At 40.2% G+C, this 13,012-nt stretch overlaps 1 protein-coding gene across 1 annotated transcript; it reads left to right on the top strand.

Moving 5' to 3' along the window:
• Positions 1-343: 343 nt before the first annotated feature.
• COCH (cochlin) lies at positions 344-12,900 on the top strand (the record flags this gene model as incomplete). The annotated part of the gene is made up of 11 exons (XM_082619023.1): positions 344-377; positions 472-522; positions 2,628-2,784; positions 3,632-3,765; positions 4,283-4,345; positions 5,255-5,299; positions 5,398-5,545; positions 8,109-8,212; positions 8,927-9,153; positions 9,330-9,846; positions 12,721-12,900. The coding sequence occupies 11 exons, from the start codon at positions 344-346 to the stop codon at positions 12,894-12,896; spliced, it is 1,656 nt and encodes a 551-aa protein (XP_082475149.1). The 3' UTR covers positions 12,897-12,900.
• Between the last annotated feature and the right edge of the window lie 112 nt (positions 12,901-13,012).

Genomic DNA, 13,012 nt, shown 5'->3' on the forward strand with positions numbered 1-13,012 from the left:
GTCCCTGACGCCTGCCTGTTCGTGTCTCCCCTTTGTCGCTCCCAGCTTGTCTGTCTGTCTTCAGGGTGCACCCTCCTCCTGGTCCGGGGTTGCACCTCGACTCTGGGTTTGGCTTGATTTGCAGCCGGAGCGTCGCCTCCAGACTGAGAGTGGCACGAGCTCCCGGGCAGCGGCCTCTTCGGTCTCCTCCTCTCCTCGGCCGCCCCTGGGTTTCCGAGGGGTGCGGGATCCCTGAGGGGGCGGGGGGCGGGCGCGGTGTGCTGGGGACGTAGGGGTCTCCGTTCTCGGGGAGCCTCCCTTGCATTCTCCCTCCCTCCCAGGTCCGAGCAGCCCCTAGACTACCATGTCTGCAGCCTGGATCCCGGTTCTCTGCCTTGGTGGGTACGCGCCCCTCACCGCCCTCTTCCCCTCGCACCAAGCAAGGTGGAGGTGGAAGCTGGAACCAACCCTCGCGCTGTCCTCTCTTCGCAGGTGTCTGTCTGTTGCTGCTGCTGCCAGAGCCCGCGGGCAGCGAGGGAGCCGGTGAGTTGCGGGTTCCCGGGTCCGGGGGCAGGGCTCTGTCCGGGGGGTGCGAGGGGCTGCGGGCCAGCGCGTAGGAACGCACTCAGATGGAGCCCCTGGGCCTTGGCCGGGGGCTGGAGCTATAAGGGTGCGAAGGTTGGAACTGCTGCCTGGCGCACCCCATTCATACCTACAGCCCATCTACTCCGGCTTACCCATTTCTCCCTCGGAAAGGGGCTCCTGGGATCCGATGGGGACGTTCTTCACAAGGTGCGGAGAAGGAAGCCTCCCCCCATCCACACCCACAACCCCGGAGCTTCCTCTCCCCACAGCAAGCCGAGCAGCGGCAGCAGAAGGTCAAGGCTGGGGGTGTTCGTTGAGCCCCACCGAGGAGCGCCGTAGTCCCGGTGTTCCGCGGAGTTTGGGGTCAGGGACAGGCCTTCAGACTGTCAGAGAGACAGAGAGAGGTTTCGGGAGTGAAAGAGGCTTACGTGGTTGTCCCATCTTGTTTGACCCCCTCGCTGTGTTTCCAGGAATGACCCCTATAAAAAAAAAAAAAAGCAGCATTTACGGGCCCATTTCATATTCGAGAGAGTCTAAAAAGAGTGTGTTCCACACGTAGAAGTCCGAGTAAGGGTGTGTGGTTCGGTGTGTTTTATACAACATAAAAATCTAACTTTTTCAAAATCTATCCTTTATTTTTCTTGAAAGGAGAAAGGAAGGTAAGTATTGCAGAGGGCTGTATTCAGTGCCCCCTCACACAAACACACACTAAAGTCAGTGTTGGCAGCTAAATGCAGAGCCTCTGGTGCCTCGAAAATGGGAGGAAAATTAAGGCTGTTTGCTAACAGGTATGAAGCTCATAGGTATGAGGCTACTGCTCTTGGTAAGGATTTTAACTTGCCCAGCAATCTAGAGTGTTTCAGAGCTAGGGAATCAGCATTGTACCTTCCATGGCGTCCTGCCTTCCTTTCCATGGAGGTGTACAGTCCAGGGTACAGCTGGGCACAGAGGGCTCTTAGAAGAGGGTCCTTGCTAGAGGCAGGCTTCTCAGTGGGGCAGTATGACCAGACAGCACTACTGTCTTGGAAAAAGAAAAAAAAGTTTTTTTAATGATTAACATCTGTTTCAAAAACGTTTGGAAAACATCTGTTTCAAAAACGTTTGGATAACCACAATTTCCAGTGTTTGGAAAATAGTATTTAATAACATTATCCTCAATTTAATAGTCACAGTAAATTGATGAATTAATATGTTATGTTAAGTTATCTTGTTACATGTTGCCAAGGGCTTGTCTCTAACATCTTTTGTAGTAAAAACTATGATTATTAGGTTGACCATGTAAAACTTGAGAGTATTAACAGTGCTTTCTAAAACTGCATTCACTGCCTGATATATCTCTCTGGACAGATCTGGAGCAGAAATAAGCAGGTTCAATTCAGATTAAAATGCTCCATTCTGAACGGACTAACTTCTCTGTTTCCTGTCCTGCAGGAGTTGCAGAATTTTCCTTGGGCTGTGTGACCTTGGGCAAAATAACCCCATGGCTTTAATTACTTCAGCTGAAAAATGAATGATTGAGCTAAATGACGTTCTGTAAAGTGAAGCATCTTTACTGGTTTGCTTAAAGTATAATTTTAATGCACTGCATTTGAAGAAAACTGATATAAATGGCCCTCAGAAGCAACGGATAACTTAGATTTGTGCATGTTTCTATAAAAATGTTCCTCAGAGGTTCAACCCAGATTTAATATCTTCACCTCAGGCAACTATGTACACAGTTGTAATCAGAGTTGAGGTTCTTATATTTCTAGAATGAATTAATAAATGGTCAGTGACTAATGTTATTTTCTAATTCTGATATATTTCCAATTATGTATCTCCAAACTGATAAGAACTAAAATTCTCCCATTAGACTTTACAGTGTCTGAGAACTAGATTAAATTGGAAAACTGATTTTTGGCTTGCTAAAATCTGGAATGGTGTGGAACAGTGCCTACATCAGTATTCTTAACAAGAGGTGTAGAAATTAGGGAAGTAAAATTTCAATCTCATATTCTAATTCCCCCACCAGCACTTCCCTAAATGTCCTAAGAATGGTTTTTACTTCTCTCCTTTCTCTTCAGTTCCCATCGCTATCACATGCTCTACCAGAGGCCTGGACATCAGGAAAGAAAAAGCAGATGTGCTCTGTCCAGGGGGTTGCCCTCTGGAGGAATTCTCCGTGTTTGGGAACATAGTATATGCTTCTGTATCAAGCATATGTGGTGCCGCCATCCACAGGTAAGCTCCAACATGCCAAGGGGAGAGAAATGCAAGTGTGATTATTTCCCTTTCTCTTTAGCCATCTGGACACCCCCTCCCACCTTTTCTTTCTTTTGGTACCAATTTTGGCCATAGAAGATGGATACATTTTTAAGGTTTCCCTGGATATCCTTGAGTCACCAACTACATAAGGGAAGCTTTCTGACTAAAGGCAAATTGCATTATTTCTGGATATCTAGAGTCCTGTGATTCTAAAAACATTCCTAATCATGTACTATATTACTGAGTTTTTACTGTATGACAGCCATTATTTTAACTTCCACGACGACTCTACAGCTGTACAAGGTAGGTACAATTTTACCCCATTTTACAGATGAGGAAACTGAATTCAGAGAGTTGTCAAGTATCTTGCCCAAGGCCACCACTGTTAGCAAGTGCCAGAGCTGGGACTGAAAGCCCAGGTCTGCCTCCAGAGCCCATATTCATCCCCACTCTTCTGTCCTGTGAGAGAATGGCCAGTATGACACTTTAAAAAAAAAAAAAATGAAGTTCAAGGACATGTAGTTAAGGTATTTTAGAAAACTGGCGCTCTTAACTCTGATCCTCTGAGCTGTAGGGAACAGGAAACTGCAAGTGTGTCCTTATTAACACTTAAGAAGTTTCACAGCACAAAACCATTTCCCTAGGTGGATTTTGTACCTGGGTAAGCAAGTTTTTAAAAAGGTTGACAGCATCCTTAGATGGCTTCCCTGCTGAACTATTTTCTTGATTAATCAGAATAAGAGATGCAGTATGGCAATATAAGTCAGTCAAATGCCCCTGAAAAAGTGTGGATAGAGTCTCAGCTGTTACTCTTGTGTTGCAGGGGGGTAATCAGCAACTCAGGGGGACCCGTAAGAATCTATAGCCTACCAGGTCGAGAAAACTATTCCTCAGTAGTTGCCAATGGCATCCAGTCTCAGACGCTTTCCAGATGGTCTGCTTCATTCACGGTGACAAGTAGGTACAATTAAAGTGTTCTTACTTTTGTATAAATATTGTCTCCCCAACCCCCCAAAAAGTTTTCTGCTTTTCTCAGCTCAACCTCTTTGACTCTGATGGAAAAACTTGTGATCAAGACTGGAAGGGTCAACTGTGGGTTAGAGTCAGGGGATCCGAAGGGTTAAGGACACACTCAAGCCAAACTTGGGTAAATGGGGGGAAAATTATCTTGCTGTCAGAAGATGGCAATAGTAAATTGAATTGCCTGCAATCAGAATGCCCTGACATTTACCAAATAACCCTAACTCAAAAAAACGGGTGAATGAATGTGAACTCATTTTATGGTGATCTTTTAAAAATACGATACAATAGATGAGAATCCATTTTGGTTCTTTGAAACTAGCCTGCAGCAATTACTCTTGCATTTGCCATCACTCTATTACATTTATCATCCTATAGAACCCTAAATTAGATTCATTATGCTTTGATGGTAAGGAAGGAAGAGGAAAAAATAGTCTTCTCTTTATTTTAACAGAAGGCAAAAGTGGTACCCAGGAAGCCACAGGACAAGCAGTGTCCACAGCACGTCCAGCAATAGGTATGAAATATGGAACCTATCTCCTAGTTGCCTGGCACAGCATTAGGAAGTTATAAATAAGTGTTATTTTTTTTTTTTTTTTTTTTTTTTGCGGTACGCGGGCCTCTCACTGTTGTGGCCTCTCCCACTGCGGAGCACAGGCTCCGGACGCGCAGGCTCAGCGGCCATGGCTTACGGGCCTAGCCGCTCCGCGGCATGTGGGATCTTCCCGGACTGGGGCACGAACCCGTGTCCCCTGCATCGGCAGGCGGACTCTCAACCACTGCGCCACCAGGGAAGTCCCAATAAGTGTTATTGATAAAAGCTTTCCTTTTTTAAAATATTGAAACATAAAGCAAATACCTTTACTGGTATATTGCATAGGGAAACTTTCAATTTTATATTTCAAATTCCTTATCCTTCTTTTATTTTCATTTATAAACTACTACTAGACATTCTCTTGAAGTCCTACCATTTCTCCCTGATTTGATAAACTATGCCTAGAAACTGGTCTAAGTAAAAGTACCATGAACTTCTAGTTCCATTTGTCATATGAATAAAAGAAATGAGTGCATGTCTATTTGAGAAATAGCCGGGGATCTCCCTTTCTAAGACTGTGGCAATTTTAAAGTCAAAGAAATTAAGAACATTAGAGTCTAACTCTGAGTTTCCAATCCTACCTCAACTGTGGGTTTGGGATATCAAAGTCCTGGATTGGAGGCATATTAAATATGTAGGTCTACTACAGTCCTGACTTGTTTTTTTGGTTGGGGCATTGTTTCCCTAGTCCAGAAAATCATGAGGAAATTAATTTTTTTTTAAGTATTTTCAAGAATGATGCTCCTTATCATGAGCTTTTCCCTTGTGGGTCTCTTTCTATGGAACTGTCTTCCTTTTGCTAATGCCAGGTGCATTTTTTTTTTGTTTCAGGTAAACGACTAAAGAAAACACCAGAGAAGAAAACTGGCAATAAGGGTAAGAGTCCGGATATCCATTTGGGAATACAACATTTTCTCTCTCTCCCTCCCTTCTCTTGGAACTGCTAATGGAAAGACTTGTTTGGGTGTTCACAGACTGTAAAGCAGACATTGCATTTCTGATCGATGGAAGTTTTAATATCGGGCGACGCCGATTTAATCTACAGAAGAATTTTGTTGGGAAAGTGGCTCTAATGTTAGGAATTGGAACAGAAGGACCGCACGTGGGCCTTGTTCAAGCCAGGTACCAACCTTGTTAAAATGGGAGGAGACTTGAATGATGTCTTGAATGATGACAAATGATCAATCCTTTTAGTAGGTACATTCATTTCAGTTCAATATAAACAAATTGAGGTGTGGACAGTCTGGATTCCCAAATTACGAAGTCAGAATTTAAGACTGCCTGAGCAGACTGGGTAGGTATAAGTGCTTCCTTTTTGGAATAAAAGGATTTAGAGAATTATATGCTATCTATTTGAGGACCAGAAGGTAGGCTAAAAGTCTTGTTGCTCATACAGATTACTTCTGCACATCTGCTCTGCTCAATTCCTAATTTCTCTTCGCTGAAGGAGGAAGCAGTGATGTTTATTTCTCCTCCCTATTCGGTCGTTATTCTTTTTAGCTCTTTCCATATTCCCTTGATTGGAAATCTGAAGCTTAACCTTTTATTTATTGTATAGTAGTATTTATTGATGTCTTTTTATGCTCATTAAAGAAAGCTTGAAAAACATATAAAACACAAAGAAAAAAAATTTCCCAAATATACCCCTCTGAGATGATCAATGTAAAATGTTGTATTTCCTTTCAGTATTTTAAGAAAATATTTGATGGTACATATGTGTGTATTTCTTTTTCAAAAGCTCAGATTATAAAAATGTCTTATAGCCTGCTTTTTTTTTTAATCCCTCAGTATTGTGAGCATCAAAATACTGATGCTCAGAATACTGAGCAATGTGAGCTCAGTATCACAAATATTCTTCAAAAAATGATGTTTCATAATGTTCCTTAGCATGATTTATTTAACCATTCTATTTTTTTCACAATTACACTGTGCTGAACATACTTACATCATCCTTGTGCCATCTCTGATAAATTCATTCGGCTAGATTCCCAGAAGTGAGATTGGGTCAAAGGGTTCTGACATTTTTAAGGCTTCTGAAATAAACAGTTAAATTGCTTTCTAGAAAGTTGATTCAGTTTAAACTACTATCAGCTGTGTGTAAGGGTGTCACAGTAGGATTACAACTATTTATATTTCATTTGTTCTTGTTTTTTACAATTGGTTCTTTGAATTTTTTTTGGTGTAAGAATCTTTAATTTTGTTGATTTATACATAATTTAACCATTGTCCCATATCTTTAAAAAAATGAGCTTCTTATTCCATTCATTTGTGATATCAATTTATAACTTTAGACAAATGTTTCTTTGATCCATATGCTAATTCTAACATCTTTTCTACAATGCTTTGCTTATTGTGGCTTTATTGTATATTTTAACATCTCATAGGGCAAATCCCCCTGAATATTTTTCTTCTAATATTTTTTCTTTGCTGTTTTTACCTAACTCTCTTTCAAGAGGAAAGCTACACTACTTTGTAGATGCATACAAAGACTAGCTTCTTTATAAACTTCCTGATTTATGATTTTTCTATTTTAGGAAGAACATTAGAATAGATAAACTATGTCAAGAGTTTATATTTAAGTAGAATAAGAGAATGTCTCATTAAGGATGCAAAAATAAGACTAAATCTCATAAATAATAATTTAGATAGTTGAAAAGTGACCATAAAAATGAAAAGGTTATCGACTCATGAAAACTGATTTTGTGACCCAACCATTACACCAAGTATACAGAAATCATGCCACCAGGTATGCAGAAATACAATGAGTGCCATTTCCTTCAGAAATCTTGACTTAATGGCAATTGATAATGCTAAGATCTTAAAATTTTGCACTGATGAAATTTTGACTTATCTAAAAGTTTTAAACACAACAAATTGTGTTTTAATTAATTGTTTTCACTCAACATGGTCTCTAATGAACACAGTAAGTTATAAAAGCTGAAATTCTTTTACTATTAAATATGAAAAATCCCAAATCTATTAAAATACACATAATTGTAAGATTAGCAAATGTCAATATCATTTATCATAAGAAAAATTCAATATTATAATACTTTATAATTTGTTTCCTTGTAAGTTTTCTCATTTAAAAAATGTTGGCCTTAGTGTCACTGAAATTGCCTCTTCTGACCAGAGACCTGGGTTAATAGACCCAGACTATTCAGGGCTTCCAAGGTCCCCCACTGGAGCAGACCTAGACTCACACCCAGCTATGTTCCAACTATCTGGAGCCCAACTCTGCAGATTTCCATTAAGCCCAGTGCCCTGAGCCACCCGGTTTCAGGTGCTTCATATAGTTTAGGAGCCAGACAAACATGAATTTAAAATGTGGTTATGTTTTGTTGGGTAAATTACCTAAGTGTTCTGGGCCTCCATTTATGTAATAGGGATAATAATTCCTACCTTATACAGTTTTGATGAAATGAGATTATACATGTAGTATGTATTTAGCATATTACCCAGAATACAATAAACCCTCAAGGTAGCAATTGTTTTTGTTACATTTTTTGAAAGAACCCTAAAAATTCAAGTAAGGATGCAATATACCCTAGTTGGCTGTATGCTGTGGAATTAAGAAACTTAGGTGTTGTCCAATTTAAAGACTTTTTTAAAGGTATATAATGTTGCTTGTTTGTTTTACATTTCCAATTCTCCCTGGATAATACTTTTTCCCTTTTTTGCCTAGTGAACATCCCAAAATAGAATTTTACTTGAAAAACTTTACATCAGCCAAAGATGTTTTGTTTGCCATAAAGGAAGTAGGTTTCAGAGGGGGTAATACCAATACAGGTAAGTAGACTTTGGCATCTGGGATGTAACACAGAGAGGGTTATGAATGATCAGACATGTAAGACAGTATTATGCTATTTTATATAAGCAGAAGTGAAACTCTTCTTCCTGGCACTGATCTTGGTTAGGTCTGCAGTTGATATCTGAGATATTTAATTTATAATGGAAAATGTACCAAAGGGTTTATTGGTATTGCTCATTTAAAGAAAATATAAGACGTTGTGACTTATAATCCTCAGGTAGGGCAGATGTCACTTTAGAGAAGTACCTGTTTAGAATATTTAAAAGAAGCAAAGATCAGCAGACTCATCTAATTAATGCAGATGTGACAGAAAGAACTAGAATAGAATGCTGAACTTCTGAGGGGAGACTTCTTGTTCTGAGTCCGTAGAGGTACTCATCAGTCACTAAGGGGCTAGATAGAAAGCACAAGTACAGAAGTGGGAGTCAGGTTTATGTTTCTGACTGGTGATTGATGTAAGGAAAGGAAATGTAATGCTCTGGGAGGTAGGTGATGGGGGAAGAAATGTGGGTTGTGAAGACAAAAAATAGGCATGATGGATAATTAAACTTTCCCATCTGATGCACGTGTTAAAGAACTGAGTTCTATATAAGTTAAATTCTTAAACTTGGAGGCATCAAGTTCGTACAGGGAAATAGAAGTGTCATTTTGAGCAGTGGTGCCGTTCCAGTTTGCTTCTTTTTCAAACCTAGGAAAAGCCTTGAAGCACACCGCCCAGAAATTCTTCACAGCAGACACTGGAGCGAGAAAAGGGATTCCCAAAGTGGTGGTGGTATTTATTGATGGCTGGCCTTCTGATGACATTGAGGAAGCAGGCATTGTAGCCAGAGAGTTTGGTGTCAACGTATTTATAGTTTCTGTGGCTAAGCCTATCCCTGAGGAACTGGGAATGGTTCAGGATGTTGCATTTGTTGACAAGGTAAGGAGTTGAGAGTGTCTTCTGTTATAGTAGTGATTCAGTCTTGGACCTCTAGGGGTAGTGCTGACTGGCCCATATCTGGATTAACTTTGAAGATGCAAGATTTAATGTTTTCGTAATTTTAAAGAAACAACTTTTGATTCCTTTGGTTATCTTTTATGTGTCTCTCCCATTAGGCTGTCTGTCGGAGTAATGGCTTCTTCTCTTACCACATGCCCAATTGGTTTGGCACCACAAAATATGTAAAACCTCTGGTACAGAAGCTCTGCACTCATGAGCAAATGGTGTGCAGCAAGACCTGTTATAACTCAGTGAATATTGCTTTTCTAATTGATGGCTCCAGTAGTGTTGGTGAAAGTAATTTCCGCCTCATGCTTGAATTTGTTTCCAACATAGCTAAGACTTTTGAAATCTCAGACATTGGTGCCAAGATAGCTGCTGTACAGTTCACCTATGATCAGCGCACAGAATTCAGTTTCACTGACTATAGCACCAAAGAGAATGTCCTAGCGGTTATCAGAAACATCCGCTATATGAGTGGTGGGACAGCTACTGGTGATGCCATTTCCTTTACTGTTAGAAATGTGTTTGGTCCCATAAGGGACAGCCCCAACAAGAACTTCCTGGTAATTGTCACAGATGGGCAGTCCTATGATGATGTTCGAGGGCCTGCTGCTGCTGCACATGATGCAGGTAAGGTCCTTGTCCTTTGTCTGGGAAGGGAACTGGGGAGAGGTTCAGTGAATTATAGGAGTAAATATAAACTTAAGTGTTTGTTTGACTGAACAAACATCTACAGGATCGCAGTCATTGTTCTGAGAGTTTTATGCAATATTAACTGATTTAATTGTCAAAGCAGCCCTACTAAATCTCATTCTACAGATAAGGAAACAAACTTCCCCAGGTCACACACCTAGTAAGTGGTGAGGCCAGTATTAAAATCCAGGCAGGCACTTCCCTGGTAGGCCAGTGGTTAAGGCTCTGCACTTCCACTGCAGGGGGCGTGGGTTTGATCCCTGGTCAGGGAGCTAAGATCCCCCATACTGTGTGATGTGGCCAAAAAAGTAAAAAAATTAAGATTTTGTAATCCTCTAAAAAAAACCCCAAACAAAACCCAGGCAAGTGTGGCTGAATCCTTACCTAACCACTGCATTTTGGGGAGAATTGCCATGAGAGCTATGTCATATGTCAAGGAAATATGTTACAGGTGTTCATGTTTGGCTCAAACTTGGAATATATAACCCCACAATTACAGTTTATCGTAACTTACTATGAATCTGCTATTTGATAATTTATCCTTTTCTTTAGTAGTTTTCAGTCTGCCATGAGTTTTCTAAGATCACCAATTAAGACTTTAACCCTATTCCACTTAGATTTCCTTTTCAGTGTCTTTTTTCCCCCTTGAGATAATGAAACACTTATAAAAGGGTATAAAAAGGTTCTTTCTCTTACCCCAACCTTAATATTACCTTTGGCAAAGGCCACTAGTTCCTGAAGACATTAGCATGTGTGTTGCTGAGATCAACAGGCCAAGAAAAAGCTGAGGTTCCCTTTCCTGGGATAAAAACGGAGTGATTGGGAGTCCAATAATATTTAAAAAACAAAAATGCTAACTTGGGGGGGGGGAATGAAGAGCCTTACATTTTTCTATACTCCTCTGTACTTCCTTTTCCCTATTTAATTCCTAATGACTTTTCTTTTTATACATTAGCACCTTTGCTAATGCACTTGTGTACTTTTATAGGTATTGATGGAATACTGTTATTAAGTAGAATAGAGAATGGATACCTGCAATTTAAGCTATATATACAATGGCTTATTTTTATACATCTGTCTTAATGTATTCTTCAACTAATTTATGAAGACCTTTTTGCTATCATACTCCTTAAAAGTGTAGCTTACTGAATTTATGGTTAACAAGATTGGATTCAGGCTACATAAAGTGAACTAAATAAATTTAAATATATTCTCCCTATGTGATTAATTGAACTTCAGAGGGTTGGGCCGCACTATTTTCATTAAAGTTATCCTTTAGTGATAGCAAAGTGAAAGTTAACAAAAGCCAGAAGATAGGTGTTCAGGGCTAGGGCACTGCTGTTTTGGTTTTTTAACTGTAATTATATACTGGGCCTGAGCTAGACAATCTGAGCTTGAATGTAGAATTAAAAGTGAGGAAAACTGAAGGGGAGAAATTTTTTTTTCTTTTGCCAGGGAGAGGGGAGGATTAGCTGGTGATGATAAATCAGTAATTGTTTCAAGTAGCTTTTACGTCATCGAAACCTGCTTTATGTCTTAAGTATTCACAACTCTGATCACTTTATACCACTAGAAGGGTGATGAAGCTTTGGATAGAAGGGAGTAACTATTTCAGAAACTCTCAAAATTTTATGGGGGATTTCCTCCAGTAGATAGATGGTAGTCTACACTTCATAGACATTTTTTGGCAGTTTGTTACTTTATTTTGGCTGCGCTGTGCAGCATGCAGGATCTTAGTTCCCCAACCAGAAATCAAACCTGTGCCCCCTACAGTGGAAGCATGGAGTCTTAACCACTGGACTGCCAGGAAAGTCCCTGGCTGTTTTCATCATCAGAAAACTTTTGCTTTGGGATTAAAGACTGTCAATTTTTTAAAAAAATAACTTTATTTTTGGCCACATTGGGTCTTCACTGCTGTGTGCGGGCTTTGTCTAGTTGCTGTGAGTGGGGGCTACTCTATGCTGCAGAGTGCGTGGGCTTCTCATTGCAGTGGCTTCTCTTGTTGCGGAGCATGGGCCTCAGCAGTTGTGGCTCGCGGGCTCTAGAGCACAGGCTCAGTAGCTCCACGGCATGTGGGATCTTCCCGGACCAGGGCTTGAACCTGTGTCCCCTGCATTGGCAGGCAGATTCTCAACTACTGCGCCACCAGAGAAGTCCCTGTCAATTTCTTACTACTGGCCAGTTTGCTAATGCAACACATACTGAAATGGGAGAAACAATTATCATTCACAGAGGACTTGTCACCATTCCCCAGACAAGGCAAGAGCCTTAGAAAACTTTCATCATTTATATATCCCATCTTCTGTGTCATTCTTGCTTTATTATACTGGCTATGACTCCAGTATAACAATTAATTGTGATGATAGCAGGCGGTCCTTTCTCATGCCAAACTCAGTGCTAAGTTTTCACCATTTCGCTAAGTATACTTGCTGTAGGGTTTGTTCTTATTTATCTTTAGATATTATCAGGTTAAGGAAGCTTCCTTCTCTTTCTAGCTTACTGTGTACTATCATGAATGGATGTTGAACTTTATCAAATTATTTTTTTCTTTCAGCAATCGTATGATTTATCTGTTAAGGTGGTAAATTGCACTGATGGCAAAACCTGTAGTTTTGACCAAACTGTTTAGCCATTCTCATCACGATTACTGCTAAAACAGCCCAACAATTGGGTACAGGGGATTTAGTTCTTCAGGCATTACAAGGCAGTTTTGTCTGCAACTATGTACTAATGTATGAAAAATATATACATGTAATTTTATACATAAGGTGGAACTTGGTTTTAATTGACTTAAAAATACTTCTATTGTAGGTATCACCATCTTCTCTGTTGGTGTGGCTTGGGCACCTCTGGATGACCTGAAAGATATGGCCTCTAAACCAAAGGAGTCGCATACTTTCTTCACAAGAGAGTTCACAGGATTAGAACCAATTGTTTCTGATGTCATCAGAGGCATCTGTAGAGATTTCTTAGAATCCCAGCAATAATGGTGACATTTTGACAACTGAAAGAAAAAGTGCAAGGGGATGTATAAGTTGTTTTTAGTAATACTGAAATACTATATAGCATACTAAGATCAGACACAAAACTATTATACTAAAGA

Source organism: Mesoplodon mirus (genome assembly GCF_964341445.2).
Source record: "Mesoplodon mirus genome assembly, chromosome: 4".
Taxonomy (NCBI): domain Eukaryota; kingdom Metazoa; phylum Chordata; class Mammalia; order Artiodactyla; family Ziphiidae; genus Mesoplodon; species Mesoplodon mirus.